Here is a 24,920-nt window from a genome sequence, read left to right as displayed (position 1 = left end):
ATTTTGAATAAATTAAAAACGCTCGTGCCTTCTAAAAAGATCGATTGGACTATGTTAGCTTCGTGCAAACAAAAGCCAGATGAAACGGTTTCAGATTTCTTTACGCGCTTCGAAGAGGCGTTTCATGATTACAGTGGTCAATCTTTAACAGAGGATACGGGTAGGCATTTGTTTGTTGATAAGTATGTAGCTAATCTCCTACCGGAGATTGCGAAGCGATTGAAATCAAGTGAAAGTTCCTGGGCCACGGCTACCCCTGCGTCTTTGTTAACTATGGCTCAGTATTATGAGCGGCAGGAGTTGGAGGCTAAAGAAAGTATTGATAAAAAAGCGAAAGAATTGAAAACGAAGGTGATGTTGGCACAGGTTCGTGGAACACAGGGTAGAGGGTATGATAGAGGTAGACGAGGTGGAGGCACTACGTCGTATGGTCGTACGGATATAGCGGAGGATCAATGTGCGTACTGTAAAGAGTTTGGGCATTGGGCTGACGATTGTCCTGTACTTCGTGAACAACGTAGTCAGCGTGGTCGTGGAGGTGGTAGGTCGAGAGGAAGTTATACAGGAGCAAGAGGTGGCGGAGGTGATCGTGGAAAGGCTGAGGAGAGGGGCCGTGGCCAGGATGAACGAAATGCTTTTGATAGACGAAACCAATACCAGATATCGGAGGGAGAGAATGTGGAGCACCAGGATTATGTGCATGCATAGGACTGCGTAGGATGGGGTGCGGAATCAATTGAAGTGCCGGTAGATCAGAAGGGTCCATATGTAACAGCGGGCATTTTGGGGTCTACTGATCAATTTCTAGTCGACACAGGAGCTACTCGTAGCGCTTTGTCAAAAAACTTGGTTCCGAGGGCTCCCCTGTCTGGCGAAATGATAACATGTGTAGGGTTCGATGGCACACCCTCCCCTAGCCCATTGTCAAAACCCCTTGCACTTTGTATTGACAAATTTTTTAGTTTTGGTCAATTTTTGCTATCGCCCCATACACCAGATAATATCCTGGGCATTGATTTGCTTAAATATTTTCGAGCAACGATACGGTGCGCTCCTGAGGGAGTGCGGGTCATCCTGAATGACAATTATCCTGACGCAGACAGGTTTTGCACTATATTAGACATTCCAGCTTTGGCCTCTCTCCCGCATACGTTGTGGGCGACCTCAGACACGGATGTCGGAGAGATGCGTATTCCACCTATTCACATTACTGTTAAGGAGGGGGCCTCTCTGCCACGGGTACCACAGTATAAGATTTCGAGGGAAGGTGAAATTGCCCTGACACATATTGTCCAAGATTTGATAACGGCAGGAGTGGTGGAGGAGGTTCCTTATAATGTTTGTAACAGCCCTATTCTTCCGATCCTTAAGAGAGATACTGACGACAAAGTCTATCGGTTTATTATTGACTTGAGAGAGATTAACAAAATTGTCATTCCCCAATACCCGGTGGTGTCCGACATTACGACCTTGCTTACATTGGTGCCACCAACGGCCACGACCTTTAGTGTAATTGACTTGAAAAACGCATTCTTTTCCATCCCTGTCCATCCTGATAGCAGATATTTGTTTGGCTTCACGTTAAATAATAAATCGTATAGATTTTGTCATGTTCCTCAAGGTTACACTGAGAGCCCGAGTATCTACAGCCAGGCTCTGAAAAGACAGCTTGATTCCTTTGAGTTACAGTCCGGGGTTGTCCTTATCCAATACGTGGATGACCTTCTGCTTGCTGCAGACTCTTATGCACAATGTGAGGAGAGTACGATTGCTTTGCTTTCTTTTCTGGCACAGAACAATCACAAGGTTTCTAAGAAAAAGCTTCAATACTGTAGACCCAAGGTGACCTACCTCGGTCATCTTTTGTCTAAGGAGGGGCGTGCATTAACATCAGACTGAATTCAGGCGATTTTAGACACACCATTGAGACAGGTCCTTTGCGCTGCCCCTGTATTAGGCACACCAGATTACACGAAGATTTTCACATTGTACGTGCACGAGAAAGATGGGTGCGCGTTGTCAGTGTTAGTGCAAGCACACGGGGATAAGCAGAGGCCATGTGCGTATTTCTCTGCCCTTCTTGATCCTGTAGCACGAGGGTTGCCTGGGTGTTTTCGAGCGGTGGCAGCAACAGCAGTAGCTATAAGGCATAGTGAGGGAATAGTGTTATCGCACAAATTGTTGGTGCTAGTTCCCCATGCAGTAGACGCCCTGCTAAATCAAACAAAGACTCAGTACCTTACGAGTGCACGGTTAACAGGATATGAGCTTACACTTTTGGCGCCACATATCACGCTAAAAAGATGCGCTACCCTGAACCCTGCCACTTTATTGCCCTATCCGGTTGAGGAGGGTCAGGAAGACAAACAACACGACTGTGTTTTTCTGACCGAGGAACAGACAAAGGGTCGTGTCGACTTACAGGATATGCCACTTCCAGATGTGGATGGGGAACTGTGGGTTGATGGATCGTGTTTGAGGCTGCCAGATGGTACGACTTCCGCAGCCTATGCGATCACGACACTTAAGACATTGGTGGAAACAGCTAGAATACCACAAAAATCGGCTCAAGCAGCGGAGCTGATAGCCTTGACAAGAGCCTGCGAATTGAGTGCTGGCCTATGTGTGAACATATACACAGACAGCCGGTACGCCTTCGGAGTAGCACATGACTTCGGGCTACTCTGGAGAGAACGCGGGTTTTTGACTTCACATGGAGTACACATTATGCACAGAGAACTAGTGCGTGACCTCCTAAATGCGTTGCTTTGTCCAAAGAAAGTAGCGATAATAAAATGTAGTGCCCATAAAAAGATCACTGATAAAGTGGGTCAGGGAAATGCCTTTGCGGACAGCATAGCGAGACAAACGGCTATGTCCCGAACTGACTCCCCCATGTACGTGACGCAATCACAGGCTGAGCGATGGAGCGATGCTAGAGCAGAGATCTTAGATATTCAGAAATCGGCTACTGAATCAGAACTTGCGGCATGGGCAGCAGGTGGGGTGCTAGATGATGAAGGGTGTTGGAGAAGCAAGGACATGGAGAAATGGAAGCTGCCTGCGGCTTACTTGCAAGCAATGGTCCAGATGACACATGGGTTGGCGCATGTGGGAGCTCTTGCAATAACTCGACTGTTAACACGAGTTTGGGAACATCCCGAGATTGCTAATACCGCCAAGAGAGTAGTGCAGACCTGCCTGGTTTGTTTGCAGCACAATCCTGCAAAGGGGACCCATACTCCGAAAGGAGGGTTCGTTCCACCTTCTGCACCATTCGAGGTACTCCAAATGGATTATATCCAGCTTGAGCGTTGCAACAATCTGAAGTATGTCTTAGTGGTGGTATGTGCTTTTAGCAAATGGGTAGAGGCTTTCCCCACGAAAGACAATACAGCTCTGACAACAGTTAAGGTGTTGCTTAAGGAGTTTTTCCCTCGATTCGGAGTTTGCAAATTTTTGTGGAGCGATAATGGGCCTCATTTTGTTGGGAAAATTGTGGAGTATGTGCTGAAGGGGCTAGGGATTCAGCAGAAGTTTCACGCTGTGTTCCACCCCCAGTCGGCGGGTCTTGTTGAGCGGTACAATGCCACGTTGAAACTTAAACTGGCTAAGATTGTGGCATCCACATCGTTGAATTGGCCGGATGCTTTGCCGTTAGCATTACTCTCTCTCAGATCAGTGCCCCACTCGCGAACGGGCCTCACACCGTATGAGGTGGTGTTTGGAAGGCCTATGAATATTTGGGGGGTGCCCAAGCCACGATTAATACATGATGTGCCTTGTATAATGATGAACGATTATTTGGCACAATTAACAAATGATTTGCTTTCTATTCATCAACAGGTTCGAGAAGCGCTCCCTGACAACTCTACTGGAGAGGGCCATGATCTTCGCCCTGGTGATCATGTTATGATCAGATCGTTTGAGAGGGCGAGCAGCTTGGAACCGAGGTGGCGGGGCCCTGAGCAGGTCCTTCTGGCAACCCGGACAGCAGTACGAGTGACCAATAGGAAGCGGTGGGTGCACTCAACTCACTGCCGTCGTGTCTCTCCTGATCTGGTGAATCCTGCTGTGCTAACAGACTACAAGGAAATTTTGGAGAAAGAAAAGAGCCCAGCTGTGACATCGGCCGAAGTTGAGGGAGCCTTCCCGGACCACACTGTTTCTGGACGAGAGCGCTATAATCTGCGGCCACGATAAGGAAGAACATTTTTGGTTTTTTCGAGACTGGTTGGTTACCGCTCTGGGGTTTGTGAAACGGAAACCGGGAATCTCAAGGGGGGGGGATCAGTTCTGCCAAGTGTAGCGACACCCGTCTTGACCCCGGAGAAGAAAACAACGGCTACCTCGGAGCTCAGCACCGTATTTTTCTTTTTTAGGTATATACATATGTATATTTGAGACTTTGTGAACAATTTGAACTATTTGAGACATTGAGAACTTCTCGAACAATGGCGTCTTCTGCAGCAAGAGATAAAAGAATACTTGGTGCCATCCTTTTCGTTTTGACAATTGTGGTAATAGCTGTGATAGCCTGGGTAGTTGAACTTGTGATGCCTGTACGTGAACATTTACTGCCGACTACCCCGGCTCCATCTGAATATTTTCACTTTACATTGCCCTATCATGAAGAACGGCACTGACAGACTTATTTGAACAATAGCTTTATTCAGATACTGCATCATACGCATAACATGACAAATACGTCTAATTGCTGGGTGTGTGGGATGTTGCCTGGGCACCAGAAGAAAGGGGGCACTCCACTTATTCCTCTCCCGTTTTCACATAATGGATCCTGTAACGCCTGGTACACTCTCCTCTTCACTCTGAGATGGCCAACAAAAGGGGGGGTGCTTTTCCGTTTGAATAAAATTTGTTATCACGACAGGGATGGGTTTCCACGGGCTGAGGGTACTCGATTTGAATGGGAGGAGTACCGCCCCGATAATGTGTCTGCCCCGCGTGTGTACAGCAATCAACGGAATATCAATGTATCCAGCTCACATGTTATTAATGTCATTGCTACCAAAGCTGATTTGTGTATACGAAATAAAGGGTCAATTCCGGTGGGGAAAAGTGAATGCAACACCACACTTACCTTTGATAGTCCGAATGGCATCTCATTTGTAGCATCTCGCAATACTTATTTTATTTGTGGAACGAAAGGTTATCATCAGTTTCCGTTGGGATGGTTAGGCACTTGTTATGTATCTTTTGTGCTACCCCCAGTATTCATCGCCCCACCAATGTAACATAATGATTATATCTTGTACCATGACTTTGTTTTGAATCGTGTCAAACGGACTGTTGTTCTGGACGACATCGACCAGACCGATACTGCCTTACAGCAATATGTGGACTTTAATTTGGGACTGTTTTCCTTTGTGGGGGCCGCACTGAATAGTCGGAAAATACGACGATTGACCCGTGTTGTTGAAGCTGTAGCTAATGACACTGCCATTGAACTTGGGAACATTACGGAAGAACTCCAGATTTCTAGAATTGTTACACTCCAAAATAGAATGGTGTTAGATGTAGTTCTAGCTGACCGTGGGGGGGGGCATGTAGAATTATCGGAAGTAGCTGCTGTGTTTACGTACCTGACAATTCACCATCCGTTTATGATGCTATCTCTAAATTGCATAAGATAGCTGCTGAAATACACCCGGACAATGGAACGTGGACTCTTTCAGGGTGGTTTTGGTCAATGCTTACTGCTTGGGGTTGGAAACTGTTAACGATTCTATGTATTATTGTAGGGATACTGTTCTCTGAATGCTTATGTATTCAATGTGGCCCAGCTTTATGTTCTATGTGCTTATCAGCTTGTATACCATCAAGACGAGCTCTTGCTCATGACAAAATGATGCTTCATAAAGAAGTAGCCCAAATAATGCTAATTGATATAGAAGATGAGCACCCTGATTATGTCCACTATGAGGTAGCTTCAGCCAAACGCTAAAAGGGTCGTCTGTCGTAATTTGACAATGGCCGAGTTAGCGCTTAGCTGTGCTACACGTTTTCCCGCTTAAATTGGCTATACTTGAAAACGCCATTTTGTATGTTACCACGGCCATCTTAGATCATAAGCGGCCTCGTGGCTAGCATGCCCTTTTGTTCGTTGTCCGTGCCACTGACCACTCGAGTTTGCCCAGCAACAGGCTATTTTTAGTACTGGTCAACTCGTACATGCGCAGTCCCCACTGACCAGTCACCCCTCAGGAATGTGCCGCCAAACTGACCAGCGGGGTTGTAACCCTCCAATGAGCTGGCTGTGTTCCAAAAGATGACCTTATATGTACATAACGCTTTGTAACTTTGAGCCGCCTATCTTTTTATTACCTCCAAACTGTATAAAAGAACGGGTCACACCGATGTTCGGTGTGATACTTCTTGCATTACCGAAGGGTGCTGTAGGAATGTACCACCACCCCATGGGGTCTTAATAAACTTGTTCTTTGAATTTTTCAGTTTCCGTGCCAACAGTTCTTGAATGTAAGTGGGTTATCTTCAGAGCATGTAGGCCTTGGGAACCCGATACTACAGGGGGTCCCTACCTCTCTTCTCCATGTGACTGTTTCCTCTGACTCGCTGTGCCCCAAGAGTGAATGCTGAGGTAAACGTGGGTCGCTGCTGTGGGATTGCAGCTCCAGGTTGTGTCCGTTAGCGTCATGCCAGTCTCACGGCAGGGCGTTGTTTGCCTAATGCGTTTCTCTTGTCCCCAGCTTGGGTAAGCTGAAGGGGAAAAGCGCGGAGGCCGCCTCATGGATTTTTGCATCAGAGAAAAGGTTGCCCCATAGTCAGCTCTTCCAGGATGCAGTTGCAGTCCTGGCTACTTATAGCGCCCAGCCCATCTCCTCCACTCTAAGGTACCCGTTCCGCTATTACGAGCGACCGCTTGGAAGTGAAAACAGCTTTGTCCCACACCCCGGCTAATCAGCTGTCTTCTCTCCCTCGCTCATCCCAGGAATCGATGCAAAGGGGGGTTTGCCACGGTGGGTTCACAGCTCCAGGTGGAGTTTTCCACCGGCAGGCCATCTCTCGGCAGGCCATACGCACACCCATGTTGTCGATCACCAAAATTATCTCTCTCATCCCGGGCTCTCTGGATGGGCCAAAGGGGGTGAATATGAGGGCCATTGTTCAGGTGCTTGCAACCGGAAAAAGGTCGCCTAAGGGTCGGATTCAGCACGATTCTCAGAGCAGACACCAGTTTGCTAAAAATGTGGCCACAATCCTAGGGTGCTTGGCCACGCCCCCCAGTAATTTCTTCCCTGATGCTCTTTACAATGTAGTGGAGGAGAGTGATATGTCAATGGTAGATGATCCCTTTGGAGCCAGGATGGTATTCATCAATAAGGTAGAAAATGTATTGTTTAGGAGTCATACAAGATTTCTTGAGTAAAGAGCAAAGTGAGCACTTCTAGTAGCAGTACACTTGTACACTGCCAGCTCACCATTATTCACTATTTCTGCATCTTTGATCTATTACTCACAAATAGAAATATTTCACTCACACATATCTTCTACTTTAAAAGGTGATGAACACAAGGTGCTATGGATGTGAAATGCCAAAATAGGAAGCAAGCATAGTATGCAGTTACTTGTACAATTTTTTTTCTCCATTTTTAGTTGTTTGAGGTGTGCAGCGTTTCATGACTTCCATCTCTGGAAACTCATAACAGTCCACATTTGTTGACAATGGTCTTGGTAATGCTGATCTTTTTTATTATATTTTCAGTATCCATATAAACTACTTGAAGAAGTAACACCACCGGAACACAGGGATGCCTTCAACATCCCCACCTTAGCAGCTGAGAAACATGTGAGTCTTCTTTAAAATACCATAACATCATGTTTATGTGCCTCCTCTCTCGGACTCTGTTTCTTCCATTCCATCTTCACAAATCAAAGTAAATCTGCAAGATATCACAGGAATAACTGCCTGTGGAAAATGCACTCCATTCCCATGATACTAGCAAGGAGTGAATGGTGTAGCAACTCAATCAGTCTCTCATCCACTGGTACCCTTAGAAAGCTAGAGCTGATTTCTTAATTTCAAAGACGGTTTTAGTGCATAGAATAAACAGACAGAGGTGGAATCTATCTCCTGCTGGTAACAGGGATTAATTAAAACAATTGTCCTGACTACTGAGGCGGCAGACCTGTAGTGGAGTGGTGTGGCTCACCACCCCCTTTTTGTAAATCACTGGTTAGAGGCGGCAGACCTGTAAGCAGAGAACGGCCCGGGACCAGGGTTCAATTCCCGACGCGGCAGGGTCGTGGACCAGGGGTCAACGGACTCGATAATTCTCGCCTCAGTGCCTACTCTAATCAGAGAACACACTCGGTAACTCTGGGCATTAAGCTTGCCTCATCTCTACAACGGCCCCCTATAGACGCCGGGGATGCCTGGTTTCACCCTGGAGATACCCACAAAGGGACCATCTCACAGGGAAAACCAGGACGGGTTCCCCAGCGGTCTACAGCGCCAGGACACTCGGGTAGAGTAACAGTGCGCTTTACAAGAATCCCACATTACATTACTAGACTAACCTCTTCTGTGAGAGATGAGAAAAAAATACACTGGGTTGATCCTACTTGTGGACAAGCAAGAACTTATGGGCTCAAAAATTCCATTTCACTCTAGGATCAAATTTTGCCTCACTTCTAAACTAGACAAAGGATACAGCTGGCATTGGCTTTGAGCAAAGAATAAAAAAATCTTCTCTTAAAAAATTGGTCACTCCCAGATTTCGCAGGTGCAAGTGGGGTGGCCGCTCCATTTCTGTGGCAGCCGTAAAACTCTGGAAATCTTTGCCCCTTCTGATATCCAAGGCAGACTCCCTTCCGGTCTTTAGGAAGCTCTTGAAGACTTGGGACCAGATGCATGACCCATTTTTGCATGCACAAACAGGTTAGCGACCCATTTGCACATGCAAAAACTAATAGGGCCATGTACAAACCCTATTTAGCAAGTAGCAATTTATTTGCAATTCGATAAATAGGATTTGCAAATCACAATTAGGATGGGGCATTCCGAGGGTGTCCCTTCCTAATTGCGATTTGCTACCCTATGTAAGGATGTTTCGCGATTGCAATTGCAGTCACAAAACACTCACAGTTTACCGCCCTCTTCAAGAGGGTGATAATGCACTCTCAAATGAGAAGGTGTCCCCAGGGGACCCCTTCCACTTTGCAAATGCAGGGGAAAACAAAAACGTTAATTTGTAAACACATCCAGTTTTCCTTTAAGGAAAAGGGGCTGGATTTAGAAAAAAAAACTGCTTTATTGAAAAGCAGTCCCAGACATGGAGGTCTGCTAAGTCGAGCAAGTCGCCATACCTTGAAGGCCAGCCATTCTTACTGGGGTCGCAAACTGCGAGTGCCTCATGAATACTGATGAGGCATGTATTGTGCAACCCCATTGGGAATCGCAAACAGTGTCTCTGACACTGTTGTACATGGCATTTAGCGACTCGCAAATTGCGACTCGCAATTGAGCGTAATTTGCAAGTCGCTAAATGCCCCGGTCGTACATCTGGCCCCTGGTTATTTGCCTCCTAGCAGGTTGTTGCTGTCACTTCTCCCTGTTCACTTAGCGCCTTGACACCAGCTGGTATAAGTGCGCTTTATAAATACTATCCTATCGTATAGGATCAACCAGTTTTGCCATTTTAGAGAGAAATATATCAACAGTTTTACAAGTCTAAATAGCCTTCTTGTTTCCATTCTCTCTATGTATCAGCTTGAGAACATGATCAAAATGATGAACAGCACTCTCAGGTTGTGCGAGTTCATACTATCTACAGAGGGCGAGGTAAGATTTTGATGCTTTTTTCTGTCAATGTGAGAGAGAGTGTGAGTACTATCCAATTGAAAGAATCACACAACTAACCGTTACTAATCAATGTGGTCTCTGGAATGTAATGTAAATGTAAGGTGGATTTGTATAGCAGTGCTTGTCACCCATGAGAGTATCCAGGGGCTTCTTCCATCCAATTATGGGTTTGCTTTACTTGCAAAATAATCCATCCTATGATACACACTTTGCAGTTTTCCACAAATAAATGTTTGGCTGGTTTAGAAGGATCAAATATAACACATGGTGCTGCGCGGTGGCAAACGTTAACTACTCACCTGATTGTTTCACCCAAGTGTTATATTGGTACTAGAGAGGCAGAACGTCTTGTGAGAACAGCATTAATATCTGATGAAACAGCAAAATAATATTATCACAGAATGCACTACATTATGTTGCATCATTTTCACTGTGTTCCATAATTTGACCTTTCAAATGTGTCTCTGAACATGAATATTGTGAGGCACTAATATCATTGACAAAAAGTCGAGAGACAAAATGTCAAAAGGTATTTGTATAGATTTTCTGTACCTAATTCCACATCTGTGTACCAAAAAACACATACACATATATCTTCATTTATGTGGCGTTAATAATGGCAAATGTATACATCCCTCTGTGCATTTACCATTCGATATTTTGTCCCTCTATATTTTGTCCACTGTTTTACTGTGCCACAAAATTCTTGTCCTAGATATTCCAGAATACAATCGGCTCTTCATAGTCTTAGAATTCCAGAACCACTTCTGATGGAAGACATTTGATTAATGTTTTAAATTACATTACAGTTGGGTGTGTAGAAAAAGAAGTAAATGCATAGGTTTTCAAGAGTCTTGGGAAAAAGTTTAATCAACATACTACATGGAGAGACTGAGGCTCACATCCCAATGGTGCTGTAGAAGGAGCGTTTCTGGGGTAGGGTCATTCAAAGCAGTCCTCATCATCAAAGAAACAATTTTATGCTGATTAAGATTGGGTGCAAAACCTTTTAAAAGAGAAAGACTTTGTTTATATGAATTCATTACGTGCATCATGTGAGAATAAAGCCCCCAAGAGCTTGGCTGTCATCCCTATATGGATGCTTTGGGATTGCCACAGAAGAGCAAAATAATTCAGCAAATCTAGTTCAGATGCAAGGGGGGCCCGGATGGGTAAGTAACATTATCTGCCCCCTAGAGTCCAAGACTGGTGTTTATCAGGTCGCGGTCAGATTGTTATAAATAATCTGAATGAGTACAAAACACATACTGGCTGTTTAGAGACTTCAAAGAGTACTAGAATTCTGTGGAGTAGCTCCTGCGTGGGAGAGGTTGTGACACTGGAGAAGAGATGAGGCCGCTACTGGAGTACAATATTGTATGGAAGCACATTTTTATGAACTGTCTTACCTCTTGTAGTGTTTAAAGAGGCATAATCTCTTCCCAGCTAACTCCCCCTTTACCTTGCTTAAAGTTATTTAAATTCTTTGCAAGCCAACATTTAAAGCAAGGCAAAAGATATTTTATGAGCTCATGGTGCCTCCACGTTGCTTGCTAGACTGTGAGGATGGGCAATTGCCTACTTTACTAATCTGACCTTGTACCTTTCAACTTTCAGGTTCCAGCCGAAATGCCATCTTTCGATTCTGACCACTGTGACTGATATCACTGATCACATTTATGGAGGATCCCTCACCATTTCCTTTCTTTACATTTATTATATACCTATTTATGTATTCCATATTTATTTGTTTTATTCAACAGCAAATGTTATACCTCCATTGATATCTTTTTTTAGTATTGTATTTATTAACCACTTATTGATGCCTTATTATTAACTTGTATTATATTATAAAACTCAATACAAATTTTCAAGACAAAAAATATGTGTAATGTGAATGTTCTTACCCACACTTAACTGAAGGTAAACATTGTCCATTTTTTGTTTGTTATGCATTTTAAGGTGACCTTGGAACATAATAAATTAAATAAAGAAAATCCATACTCTTGCCTTTAATGAGAGCTATCATATATTCTTGGCTACATGACTGGCATAATCCTTCAAGATAGAGTTTTAAAACTAAGTAGGTGTGGGGCATATTGCAACACAATGCAACACTCTTGAAAAGGCACACTCAGCAAGGTTTTTTAATGCAGAATTTAAGATTTGGGTGGAACATGTTTCTTAAATCACATTCCCAAATTTGAAACACAGGGACACACTGGTCTTTGTCTATGAATTTGCTTGGTTCAGACATGTGCAAGAGAAGCAACATGAAGAAAAGAATTCTGTTTATTAGCTGGGCAGTAAACTCTGCTGCACTTCCGGAGTTTGCAGAGTAGTTCCCACTCTGTGCCCCGCACAGAGCACGGAGATCTGAAAAACTCTGCAAAGTGGCATGGAGTGGAGTATTTCCTCTCTCCTGGCTCACCAAGGCTTGACTATCTCCTGGCGAGAATCCTCAACATGGGTGGTCACAGCAGATCGTTACTGCTCATGTTGAAAAACCGGCCACTTGCATTGAGGAAGCTGCCACTCAAGTTAAACATGTTTTCAATTGGCAGAAAGAAGCTTGCTCCTCTTGCTCTGCTTGTGGTGCTGTTCACGCTGTTTTACTTCTTGTGGTAAAAATCAGCAGCATGACTTATCTCACTCTGCTGCTTCTGGACCTCCATGGAGCGCTGTGGAATTTTTTGTCACTCAAGCCTACTAATTTGTCCCTTGTTTATGTAAACGCATTTACACAAATTACCATAAAAAACGAAATCCATGCTGATCACATTTATGAATCTTCTTCAACTATTTTCAACCATCTTCGTTATTTGGGATGTTTCAATGGACAAAAATAATCTCACTGTTTCAATTATTATGTAGTGTCCTTGAGCAGGGTAATGGGCACATACATCTTTCTTGAGGAAATAAATAACAAAGTAAAAAAAAAGTGAAAGAGTATCTAAGCCCCTAACTCGCAGGAGATTTTTCGCTTTTTACCCCAAATGATTTTTTCGACTCCTGACTCATTCTAAGAAGGAAGAGATGTAACTGAGGATCATATGGCTTCTCTGGCATAAGTAAGAGACAAGGTAATCAGTAAACAAACCCCGTAGCTGTGTGTCTCAAAATGTCCTTTCTTATTGTTAGATTTGGGGGTCTGTAGTTGGCCCAGGTAGGTACTTGTGACAAATAGGGCCCCTTGCCTCTAGTCTGGGTAAGGGGGTATACTCCTAAAATAACCCCTGCTCACCCTATTGGTAGCTTGGCACGAGCAGACAGGTTTATCTCAGAGGCAGTGTGTAAAGCATTTGTGAACACATACAGTAATCAAGTGACAACACTACACATGGATACCACACAGGTTTTATATAAAAAATAAGTATTCTTTATATAGGCTTATCACAAGACCACTACCAACAAAAATTCACAATCCTAAAATTAAGATGGTCGTTTTAGCTTAGTTCTCTTTAGTTCTTAAAATGCAACACTTTGAGTCTATGTACCTTAAGATGCGACACGAAGGGCAACGAAAGTGTTGCAACGATGGAAATGCAGCTAAGATCCGGTGCAAAGAAATAAACATGGTGCTTTCTCCTTGATGCGACGCGCTTCCCGGTAATGCGGCGGCATCTGCTGCAATGTCGATCCTCTTCTCCGGCGATGAGCGGCGACAGGCCCTGCGACATGCTACTCGGAGATGCGGCGGCGACTGATACAACGTCGATCCTCTACTCCTACGACACGCTTCCCGGTGAGGCGGCGGCGTCTGCTGCAACATCGATACTCTCCTCTGGCGATCCGAGGCACCTCATGTTGTGAAGAGGCAGCTCTGCGACACACTTCTCGATCTTGAGTCGTGCTACCAGCTCCTTGCGACGCGCAAGTCCCTAAAAAGTCCAACACAACTGCAGGCACTTCAGGAGAACTCTTGAGGAGCCAGTGGGTGAAGTCTGCTGTGGTGTGGAGTGCAAAAAAACGATGGATTTGGGCCCAGATCTTTTGACTGGGGTGAATGTGTGACATTGATCCACATTCGGTCCATCACTTGTTGTTTTTGCAATTGCCGCCCTAAGTGCGCTGGGGATGCCCAGACGTGGGTCCCAGGCACTCCACACCACTTGGAGTCAAGCTAGCCGGGCTGATGAGAGGTGTTACCTCAAAACCGGTACAGTCCTCGGATGCTTGATTCCGTTCTGGGAAGGACATGGCTTTTGTAGTTCGGACTGGACTGTTCCCATGGGGCAACAGGGTCAGAGCTGATTTGCATATCACCATTGTCTAACCCAGGGTGGTGTGGAGTGCAAAAAAACGATGGATTTGGGCCCAGATCTTTTGACTGGGGTGAATGTGTGACATTGATCCACATTCGGACCATCACTTGTTGTTTTTGCAATTGCCGCCCTAAGTGCGCTGGGGATGCCCAGACGTGGGTCCCAGGCACTCCACACCACTTGGAGTCAAGCTAGCCGGGCTGATGAGAGGTGTTACCTCGAAACCGGTCCGGTCCTCGGATGCTTGATTCCGTTCTGGGAAGGACATGGCTTTTGTAGTTCGGACTGGACTGTTCCCATGGGGCAACAGGGTCAGAGCTGATTTGCATATCGCCATTGTCTAACCCAGGGTGGTGTGGAGTGCAAAAAAACGATGGATTTGGGCCCAGATCTTTTGACTGGGGTGAATGTGTGACATTGATCCACATTCGGTCCATCACTTGTTGTTTTTGCAATTGCCGCCCTAAGTGCGCTGGGGATGCCCAGACGTGGGTCCCAGGCACTCCACACCACTTGGAGTCAAGCTAGCCGGGCTGATGAGAGGTGTTACCTCGAAACCGGTCCGTTCCTCGGATGCTTGATTCCGTTCTGGGAAGGACATGGCTTTTGTAGTTCGGACTGGACTGTTCCCATGGGGCAACAGGGTCAGAGCTGATTTGCATATCGCCATTGTCTAACGCAGGGTGGTGTGGAGTGCAAAAAAACGATGGATTTGGGCCCAGATCTTTTGACTGGGGTGAATGTGTGACATTGATCCACATTCGGTCCATCACTTGTTGTTTTTGCAATTGCCGTCCCTGAGACTTCAGCAGGAGGCAAGCTCTGTTGCAAGCCCTTGGAGAGCCTTACACAAGTTGATGAAAGTACACACAAAGTTCCTCTCACCTTTCTTTGGCAGTCAGGCAACCACTGTAGGCCAGTCCCCCAAGCAGCACTTCAGCTTAGGGATAGTCTTTCCTCAGTTTCGTCAGGTTCCTCTCCTCAGCAAAGGTTTTTTCTTGTTGTCCAAAAGTGATCTAATTTCTTGGGATGAGGGTCCCAATATTTATACCCCAAAATTATTTGTCCTCTGAGGGCAGAGGGGGTTTTGCCTAGTCCAAACCAGTTCTGGAGCATTCTATTTACATGACTCCTTCTTTCCTTTCACAGTGCAGGGCAGAAACATCAGAAGCCCCACAGGAGGTGGAGCCAGCATTGCGGAGGAAAGGAACAGCCCTGGAGCACTCTGTTGACATGATTCCTTCTCTCCTTTCACAGTGCAGGGCAGAAACATCAGACGCCCCACAGGAGTTGGAGCCAGCATTGTGGAGGAAAGGCACAGCCCTGGAGCATCTGTTGGCATGACTCCTTCTCTCTTTTCACAGTGCAGGGTAGAGACATCAGACGCACCACAGGGGGTGGAGCCGGCATTGTGGAAGGCAGGCACAGCCCTATTCAGGTCCCAAGTGCAACTCCTCCCACCCATCTAGATGCAGATCTCTATATTCACCACTGGGCTGACTCATCCTGTCTCCTGGAATCCCCCAGCCCTGTCACTCAAACTCCAGACAAGGAATACACAAACTAGTAGAGGCAGGCTTGGGTAGTTAGACAAGAAAATACCTACTTTCTAAAAGTGGTATTTTCAAACACAGAATGTTAAAACCAACTTCGCTAAAATATGTATTTTATCATTCTGAGTTCAGGCGTACTAAACTTGAATTTCTACCATGTCCTCTGAGTCAGTTAGAATTATAAGAGGTTTAATCTAACTGCCCATTCTGGCACATGGAGAACAGGTATCCTTGCAATAGTGAAAAACGAAAATTGCTGTAATTCACTATTAGGACATGCCACACACAACAGGGCTTGTCCTAACTTATACTTACAATGCACCCTGCCCTGGGGCCTACCATAAGGGTGTCTGATATGAAGAAAAGGGAAGGTTTAGGGACTGGCAAGTGGGTGCACTTGCCCAGTCAACATGGCAGTAGCAGACTGCACACAGGCTCTGCAATGGCAGACCTGAGACACACTTTTACAGGCTGCTTCTGTGGGTGGCACAACCAGTGCTGCAAACCCATTAACAGCATTTGGTTTACAAGCCCTGGGCACACTCAGTGCACTGTACTAGGGTCTGATAAGTAAACCAAATCAGCCAATCATGGAATCACTAATCCATACATCAATTTACAATAGGGAGAGCATATGCACTTTAGCACTGATAAGCAGTGGTAAAGTGCCCAGAGTCAAAAAACAACCAACAACAGGTCAGAAAAAATAGAGGAGGAAGGCAAAAAGTTTAGGGATGACCCTGCAAAAAGGGCCAAGTCCAACACTTATAGAGAATTTTCTTGTTGTTTATAAAATTGGGAGGGATGGGATCTGATGAGCAGAATGAGGGTTTGGTGCTTTTTATGGCAGGCTTAATACAGCACGCTCGGGAGGGATTTCTATCCTCATGATGCACCTTGTTACTTCGTCTTTACTTGATATATGAAAACTCATGTTATAGAGTATAGTGCCTCACTAAAGGCCTATAACTGCCTCTTGGGGCACCCGTCTTTAAGGCCTAAGGAGATTTGATTGTGTGCAAATTGTAGAACAATATGATAGTGCTACGTTTTTTTTTTACAGAGAACTGTACAATATACAAAACCTATGGTCTGTTCACAAACAGTGTTAATCCGCAAAAGGATGTTGCCCTAGGTCCCCATATGAACTCGCTGTAATATGATGGTTGTAATACGACCTTGCCCAGCATTAGATTGCTAAAAGACTAGACCTTGTAATAGATAACTTATAATAGATAATAGATCCCCCTATATATGGGATTTATTCTTGTTGTACATGGAGAAAACCTTTAGGGGTCCATTAGGATGGCGGGCGGGCTTTGGCCGCCCGCCACCCTAACGGAGAAGTGGACCGCCCGCTCACAGTGCGGGGGTCCCAACAATGGCATTAGGATGCGCCCGCCACACAGGCGGGCGCATCCTGTATGTTTACCATTGCGGCGGGCGGAGCAGGAATCTCCGCCCACCGCAATGGTAAAAGTGCACGTTGTACTTTGCAAAGCGCAACATGACAGGCACCGCACGGTGCCTGCCATGTTGCACACATGGTTCCCCCCATGTGCACCCCCAAGCCACGGACTCCGAGGGGGCCCGCAAGGGGCCCCCGCAGGGAGTCTCCGCATGCCTTTCCGTGGTGGCATTGCCGCCACGGAAATGCATTGTGCAAAGCCCATTGTAATGGTGTTGTTGTCAGAGGTAAAGGCGAGTCGTTGAGCTTGTTTGACTAGGGCCCGTGGCCGTGTAATGTGTCTTGCGTGAGGCATAGTGTTGCAACTGAAATCAGCCCTAAAGTACCCAACTTCAGGGTTCGCTGGCACAGGTAACAGCGGTGGGGTGGGACGGGGTGGGAGGGGGGAAGTCGGCAGAAAGTAATCACCATAGTCTTGTATAGCTTCACCGCATGCAAGCCCCTCTCTCAGGAGGCAATGTGTCTCTTCTCCATCAGTGAATGAGAAGAAATCTGTAGCTATACATGGAGGAAAGGTAGGAAGGGGACCAAACTTCCCCTCTATAACGCTGAATAACTTCTCATCATCTACTAGTAGGGTCCCCTTCCCGGTGATCACCCGAGCTCTATGAAGAGGATGCCCTATGTCTGTCCTCTGGTTGTGACCAGAGTTGCCCTCCTATCAGTCTGCTGCATTTCCTTCTAGGGTGGGATGGTTGACCCCCTACGGTCTCCCGAGATGTCATTGGCTCCTATGTTTATATGGGCAGTTATTTCCTCTCCGCTGCTCAGTCCCATGCCTCTTCCGGGCTCTCAAAGAAAATGGTTCTCCACTGAGACATTCATTTCAGTTTGGCAGGTTGCATCAGTATATAGTGAATGTCCACAGCCCTGACTTTCTACTTAACCTCTAGGAATAATTTACAAAGCAGCTGCACTTTAGTTGTGTAATCGGAGAAGAGCATAACCCTGGAGTTGATACAATGGATGTCTAGATGTTGGTGTACCTGCCACAGGATAGATTATCAGTTCACAAATTCAGTACCCTGATGACAATGGCTCTAGGAGGTCCCCCCTGGTGGAGGCCTTAGGGCAAGCACCCTGTGTGCCCTTTGCACAACAAAGTAGGGGGAATACTCACAATCCAGGATCCAGGGTCTGTACTATTCCATGAGGAATTTCTCCAGGTGATGGTCTTACGTGTCCTCTGGCAGGCCCATCAGCCATAAGGGCACAGGAGGGTCCCCCCCCTAACACCAGATACAGGGAACATCTGGTTACGCTTGTCTCTGAGATGCCATGTCTTGAGGGTCCAGGACAGGGGACACCCCCTCTATCCTCCTGAGACACCATGGGGAGATGGAGTATTGCTGTACTTGTGTGACCGTCAAAGCCCAGTGTTTTCTGTAGTAGTGTCCCAGGCCCTTTGGGCTCCTGGGATGGTCACCTCCTGAGGGGGAAGCTGTGTGCAGGTCTTCTGGCTTTGGGGCGAGATGTCTTGTGTGGGTTTCCACCCACCCAGGCTGCAATCGTAGTCCTGGAGTCTCATGCTGCTCAGTCTGTCTCATCTACCCTTGTCCATCAGTTCAGCTGGGCTGTCACAAACTCTTGTGGTTGCCTAAAGGTGAAAGGGGCTCCTTATCTCTCTTCTTCTTGAGACTGACTCCTCAGCCTCGCTGTGCCCCAACAGTCAATGCTGAGGTAAAGGTGGGTCTCTACTGTGCGATTGCAGCTCCAGGTTGTGTCCATTGCCGGCATGCCAGTCTCACGGCAGGGCGTTGTATGGACTAATGCGTTTCTCTTGTCCCCGGCTCCCAGCATGGACTTGGGTAAGCCAAAGGGGACAAGGGTTCGGGCCACCTTATGGATTTTTGTATCAGAGAAAAGGTTGCCCGATAGTCGGCTCGTCCAGGCAGCCCATCTCCTCCACTCTAATGTACCCGTTCCGGTATTACGGGCTACCACTTGGAAGTGAAAACAGCTTTGTCCCACACCCCGGCTAATCAGCTGTCTTCTCTCCCTCGCTCATCCAGGAGTTGATGCAAAGGGGTGTTCGCCACTGTGGGTTCACAGCTCCAGGTGGTATTTGCCACCGGCAGGCAGTCTTCCGGCAGGTCATATGCACACCCATGTTGTCGATCACCGAAATTATCTCTCTCATCACAGACTCCCTGGATGGGCTCAGGTGAGTCAAAGGGGGTGAAAATAAGGACCATTGTTTGTGTGCTTGCGACCGAAAAAGGTCGCCTAAGGGTCAGATTCAGCAGGATTCTCAGAGCTGACACCAGCTTGCTTAAAACGCGGCCACCATTTTAGGCTGCTTGGCCACGCCCACCAGTAATTTCTTTCCTGATGCTCTTTACAATGTAGGGGAGGAGAGTGATATATAATGGTAGGTGAGCCCTTTGCAGACATGATGGTATTTATCAGATAAGGTAGAAACTGTATTCTTTTTTTTTTTGCAAGACCTTTATTGTCATTTGATAATCGTACACAGCCAGGAGCCTACAACCCTGGGGCCGGCTGCGAGGTAAGAAATAGGACAAGCCAATGAAGGAGTTACACAGCCCTTCAGCCGATAACGCTAGGTCCGGCGGCTTAATGCATTACATGAAGTCTTACAGTTTTATGGTTCTTTTGTAGATGTCCAACGACAAACAGAAAACAATTACTTAGAAACCTGAAAATGAGACCATTACAATCCAGCTGTCACAACAGTGTAATCTGTATGATTCATGACATGTACAATCCGACGGGACAGTACGGCACACAACCATCACAACATCGACCCTTACATTGTAACTCGTGTATATGGATCACTCACGCGCGTCCACATCCAGTGTACCCATATAATCCGTGAAGTAGTCCCAAAAGTTCTTGGGCCTAGATTTCACCGGTAGCTCTTCCTCGTATGTTAACAGCTTATCTCTACAGCTGGACATGTCGTGTAGCCATCTGGATGCTTTTGGCACTTTCCTACTGTGCCAGCATTGTGCAATCTGTCTTTTGGCCAACAGTAGGGAAATCACACAAAATTTGCGTTTGGCGGCTTTAAGATGTGGTACGATTCCTAGCAGGCAGGACCGTATTGTGCATTCTACCTCTACCCCTATCATAGTAGAGAGTGTTGTGGTTACCTCCGCCCAGTAGTCTTGGACCTTTAGGCATGACCAAGCCAAGTGTGCGAAATCTGCGCCCTCCACCCCACATCTCTTACACCTGTCTTCTACTTGTAGGCCAAATTTACACATACGCGCAGGCGTGTAGTACGCCTGATGTACAAACTTTTAATGGATAATTCTGAGGTTGCCATTAGGAGTGAGGATTTGTGTTAATGCGCAAGTTTGCTGCCATTCTTGGTCTGTCACTGAATCCTCTAATACCGTGTCCCATCGTGCTTTAGCCTTCTCAGTGGTGTGTGGTATCTCAGCCTGTGCTGTGGAGTATAGTCTTGATACTAGGTGCGATAAGTCTTGGGTTTCAATGAGCAGCTGTAGTGTGTCTAAACTATCTGGTTCGTTGGGGAATGTAGGATAAAGTTCTTTCAGTGCGCATTTCAATCTGAGGTGCGTGAAGTGGAACATGGGCGACTTGTTTTGAATATATGTTAGGTCCTCAATGTCAAGAAATGTGCCCTCATGAAACAGGTCACCCATTCTTTCTATGCCCACTTGTTGTAATAGTGACATGCCCACTTTTTCACCTGTGACCGACAACGCCTGATGGTGATGTAATGGCATTGCAGGTGCATATAGCGGGGTCTTATGCGCCATTTGCCCCAGTTTCTGCCAGGCTTTGACTGTGGTGTCGATAGTGTTGATGTCTTGAGCATGAAGGGGTTGTCTGACATGAGACAGGATTGCTGTCAATGGGATTGGTTCCCCGTCCCCTTCCTCAATGGCAGTATGAGCGATGTACGGTAACTCGTGGTACCAATAAGCAGCATATTGGGCCTGGGCACATAAATAATACAATAGAAAGTCCGGCACCCCGAAACCTCCCCGGATATATGGAAGAGTTAGATCCACGCAAGCCTGTTTGCCTGCCCATATGAGCTTTAGTACGAGTGATTTTATGCGGCGGAAAACCTCTCCAGGGGGTGTGATAGGGATGTTATTAAAAAGGTATAATAGTTTAGGTAACACATTCATTTTCACGATCGCTATGTGATCCGCCAAAGATAGTGGCAATTGTATCCAACGCTGTACCTTGTCTTCCAATTTGGAGATCGCTGACCCATAGTTCGACCTGATAATCACCTCAGGGTCTCTATGATACATCACACCCAGATACCGTATGGGATCTTTCTGCCATTCTAGCGGATATTCAGTGTCAAAGGGAGTCATCGTATCCGTTAGAGGGATAATGGAGGATTTGGACCAGTTTATGGCCAATCCCGAGTGTACCCCGAATTTGATATACTCTCGCAGCAGCCGATTTAAATGTGTGTTGGGATCGGGAACGTATAACAACATATCGTCTGCGTACAGCGAGATATGAAGTGGTCTGGAAGAGAACTGCAGGGCCGACGATTTGGATTTCTGTCTGATCAGGCAGGCCAATGGCTCCAGTGCTAGCGTGAAGAGCAAGGGTAAAAGCGGGCACCCTTGCCTGGTACCTCGCTCTATATTAAAGATGTCAGAGACGTAACCATTCACTCGAACTCGGGCGCACAGATTGGTGTATATCAACGATACCCATTGTACGAAACGTTTGGGGAAGCCCATTCTCTGCAGAATAGCAATCAGATAGCTCCATTCAATAGAATCGAAAGCCTTGGCGGCATTGAGCATGACTGCCACTGCCTTCGTGGAAGGCTGAAGATAGTGCGAGAGGGCAAACAGTGTCCTAGTGTTATGGGATGTTGCCCGCGTAGGGATAAACCCTGCCTGGTCCGGGAGGACCAATTTCGTCATCAGTGGAGTCAGCCGAACCGCAGTAATTTCGCGAGTATTTTGGAATCAGTATTGATAAGCGATAGCGGTCTGTAAGAGTTGCACAATTCCGGGTCTTTGGAGGGTTTTAAAAGGGCGATTATCACAGCTTCCGAAGTGTAGGGGGTAATTCTGCCCGGTCAAAAGCTGCACCGTACATTTCTACCATATAAGGCGCAAGCACATCTACGTATTGTTTATAAAATTCATTTGTGTACTCGTCTGGGCCAGGTGCCTTCCCGTTCGGAAGTGATTTGATCACGTCAGTCACTTCCTCTACCGTAATGGGTAACGCCAAATATTCCCTCTGGTGAGGTACCGGGTTTTTATGGACCCGGCGGTGCCGGGGGAAACACCCAAAGACCTCGAGTCCCTCCTGTTTTGGACCACAGAAACACAGAGTCTTCTAGGTGATGGCAAAGATCGTATTTATTGGCTGCAACCAGTAACAGGTATCCTAGAAGTACAATAACATGAAGCGCATGTATGTTCTCAGGAGACTGCTTGTTTTTACAGAACCAGCCTTCTCTTTTTATACAAAATATTGAGCTTCAGGCAAGAATTCCTTGTTTTACAGTTTGACCATATACATATTTTCACTACAAAGAAAAAGCAGAGTCACGATGACAAGCCCACATTTCAGTCTGTCCAGTTTGTGATAGATTACCCGGCAAGGCCCAGAACTTTCATCAGATATCGACAGACCCCTAATAAAATCGGGCACCTCCTCCTTGTAAAACAGGTCATAAAGAAGAAACAGGGACAGGTGTGTGTGAGATAAAACATAGCTTGTATGCGATGAACGGTTTATGACATGTTATGCCTTGATACTAATCTTGTTCGGCCATTGGGAAAGGAACTGCCCGAACAGGTTTGGCATGAGGCAGTGGAGTCAACTCGCCCAGGTCACAGAGGAGTCAGCAAAGGTGTACGTTGTACGTGTCCTTTTAGATCGAATTCGGCCTTTGGTCGTTTTGACTATGTAAGGGCAATCACAAAATGGATGCCGCTCACAAAATGGAACCCGAGGGTTCAAAGACAAAAACTACGATTTCAGGGTGATTGCGTCACTCGATCATGACGCAAATGTTGATGTATAGTATCCCAATCATTACCGGTCTGCCGATACCAAAATCGTCATGGTACGATGATATTTATGACACGGATGCAGAGCTTCGGTACCACACAATAGCGGGGTCCAGAATTTTCAGTACCACAGACCCTCCTTTTGCCCTTATATAGGCAATAACCTATACTCATGCTAATCTGAGTCTAGGTCTGTATACATAAAGTCATTGAGATGCTGCTGTAGCATCATCCTATTACTTAGTTTACCTCTTGATACAGGTTTCCTTACACATGATGTAGCACAGAGGGCACATATTGCAGGAGCACACTGCACGCACAGGCAGAACATAAACAGAACGGCTAAGACCATCCCAATGACTATCAGAATCTTCCATCCCCAGGCAGATATCAGTTCCCAGAACCACCCCATTAAGGACCAGTCTCTTTTGTCCACATGAATGGACTCAGAGATCTTATGCAATTTGGAGATGGCCTGGTATACTGTCGGAGAGTTATCTGGGATGAAGATGCAGCAACTGGATTGGATCACCTTACATACCCCACCACGATCTGCAAGTATGACATCTAGGGCAACCCTGTTCTGAAGAGTCATAAGGCGGTCCGACTGGAGCTCCGCAGTCAAGTTACTAAGGGCACCAGCCGTTTCTATCACGGCGGATTCAACTACCCTCGTCAATTGGCGAATGTTCTTGTTGTTCACAATAGGCCCCCAAAACGGCAGAAAACCTTTTGCGAAATCCCCAAACTCCTGTTCCGCAGTGTCGTCTTTACTCACAACACCCCTAACTGTCCTTGTCCTATGGTAATCTGCCGCGGCCGTGTAGGTGGGTGGCAGCAGGAACGAGATAAAACATGTGCCCGAAAAGTCAGGGGGCAGCCATGTATATGCTCTATCATGGCAGATGAAATATGTACCCTTAGCTGCTAAGAATGAAGGGGAGGTCTGAGACGAGAAAACATATGTTTCGGTACAGACGCTCTTTCCTAGCTGAGCTCTGGGGTTTTTGCCATTTCCCTGCAGACATAGGTGACCCTGATGGGGTACTATCCAGATTGGGGAGGACTTCTTTGCTCGCTGGCTCTCACTCAAGGAAATTTCATAGTTGGTTATATTCCATCTACTGTAAGCCTGCAATTCGTCTCTGGGAATCGTTCTATACGTGTCGATATCTCTACTCATATTTCTGATTCCCGCAACTAGTGCCTTGTTGCTCGAGTTGCTTCCTGTGGAACGTGAGGAATATGGTTCGAGGGCAAATAGGAACATTGTTTGAAATGCCCACAGAGAACCATAGTAGCTAAATGGCAAGACAAAATAAGGGATACCTTTATCTGTCGTGTGCGGCATAAGTCCACACACCCAACAATTTGTCGTGTTCACTACAAACTGGTGTTGGTGTAGGAGCTGAACGAATTAGTTATTTATAAATTCTAATCTCCTAGAGGACTCATGTTCGGGCAGGGGGTGAAAAGAATGCGAGGAAACAGTAGGAGGAGGTATGGGCTGTGTAGTGGGTGCAAATGAAACTAGAAAGGTGTATAAAGCATAGCCAATTAAAAACATCATTATACTACACAACATAAAAATGCATTCTATTAAAAATCGTGTTTTTGCCATTACAGTGCATATTCTGGTTTCAAAGTTCGTTGATCTGGCAGGTCTCTCTATGTTGGGAAACTCCATCCTCCCTAATTTGCTGCCCGCGGTGGGAGGTTGTTTCTGCTAAGGAGTGCTTCTGTCAGTCCAGGGTAACTCTCTTGAACCGACCAGAACAGTCGACCTAACCG

General features: G+C 46.2%; 1 protein-coding gene across 1 annotated transcript in view; it reads left to right on the top strand.

Annotated features, from left to right (window-relative positions):
- The window catches only part of LOC147662924 (maestro heat-like repeat-containing protein family member 1), a 62,531-nt gene extending 51,025 nt beyond the window's left edge, over positions 1–11,506 (top strand). Inside the window, exons 12-14 of the mRNA XM_086950794.1 lie at positions 7,745–7,828; positions 9,752–9,823; positions 11,462–11,506. Coding sequence (XP_086806920.1) covers positions 7,745–7,828; positions 9,752–9,823; positions 11,462–11,506 — 201 coding nt within the window. The remainder of the gene's footprint in view (positions 1–7,744; positions 7,829–9,751; positions 9,824–11,461) is intronic.
- The last annotated feature ends 13,414 nt before the right edge of the window (positions 11,507–24,920 follow it).

The sequence above is a fragment of the Lissotriton vulgaris genome, unplaced genomic scaffold, assembly GCF_964263255.1.
Source record: "Lissotriton vulgaris unplaced genomic scaffold, aLisVul1.2 SCAFFOLD_1381, whole genome shotgun sequence".
NCBI classification, from domain to species: Eukaryota; Metazoa; Chordata; class Amphibia; order Caudata; family Salamandridae; genus Lissotriton; species Lissotriton vulgaris.
The sequence above is the reverse complement of the archived record's forward strand: the minus strand, read 5'-3'. Positions and strand labels throughout refer to the sequence as shown.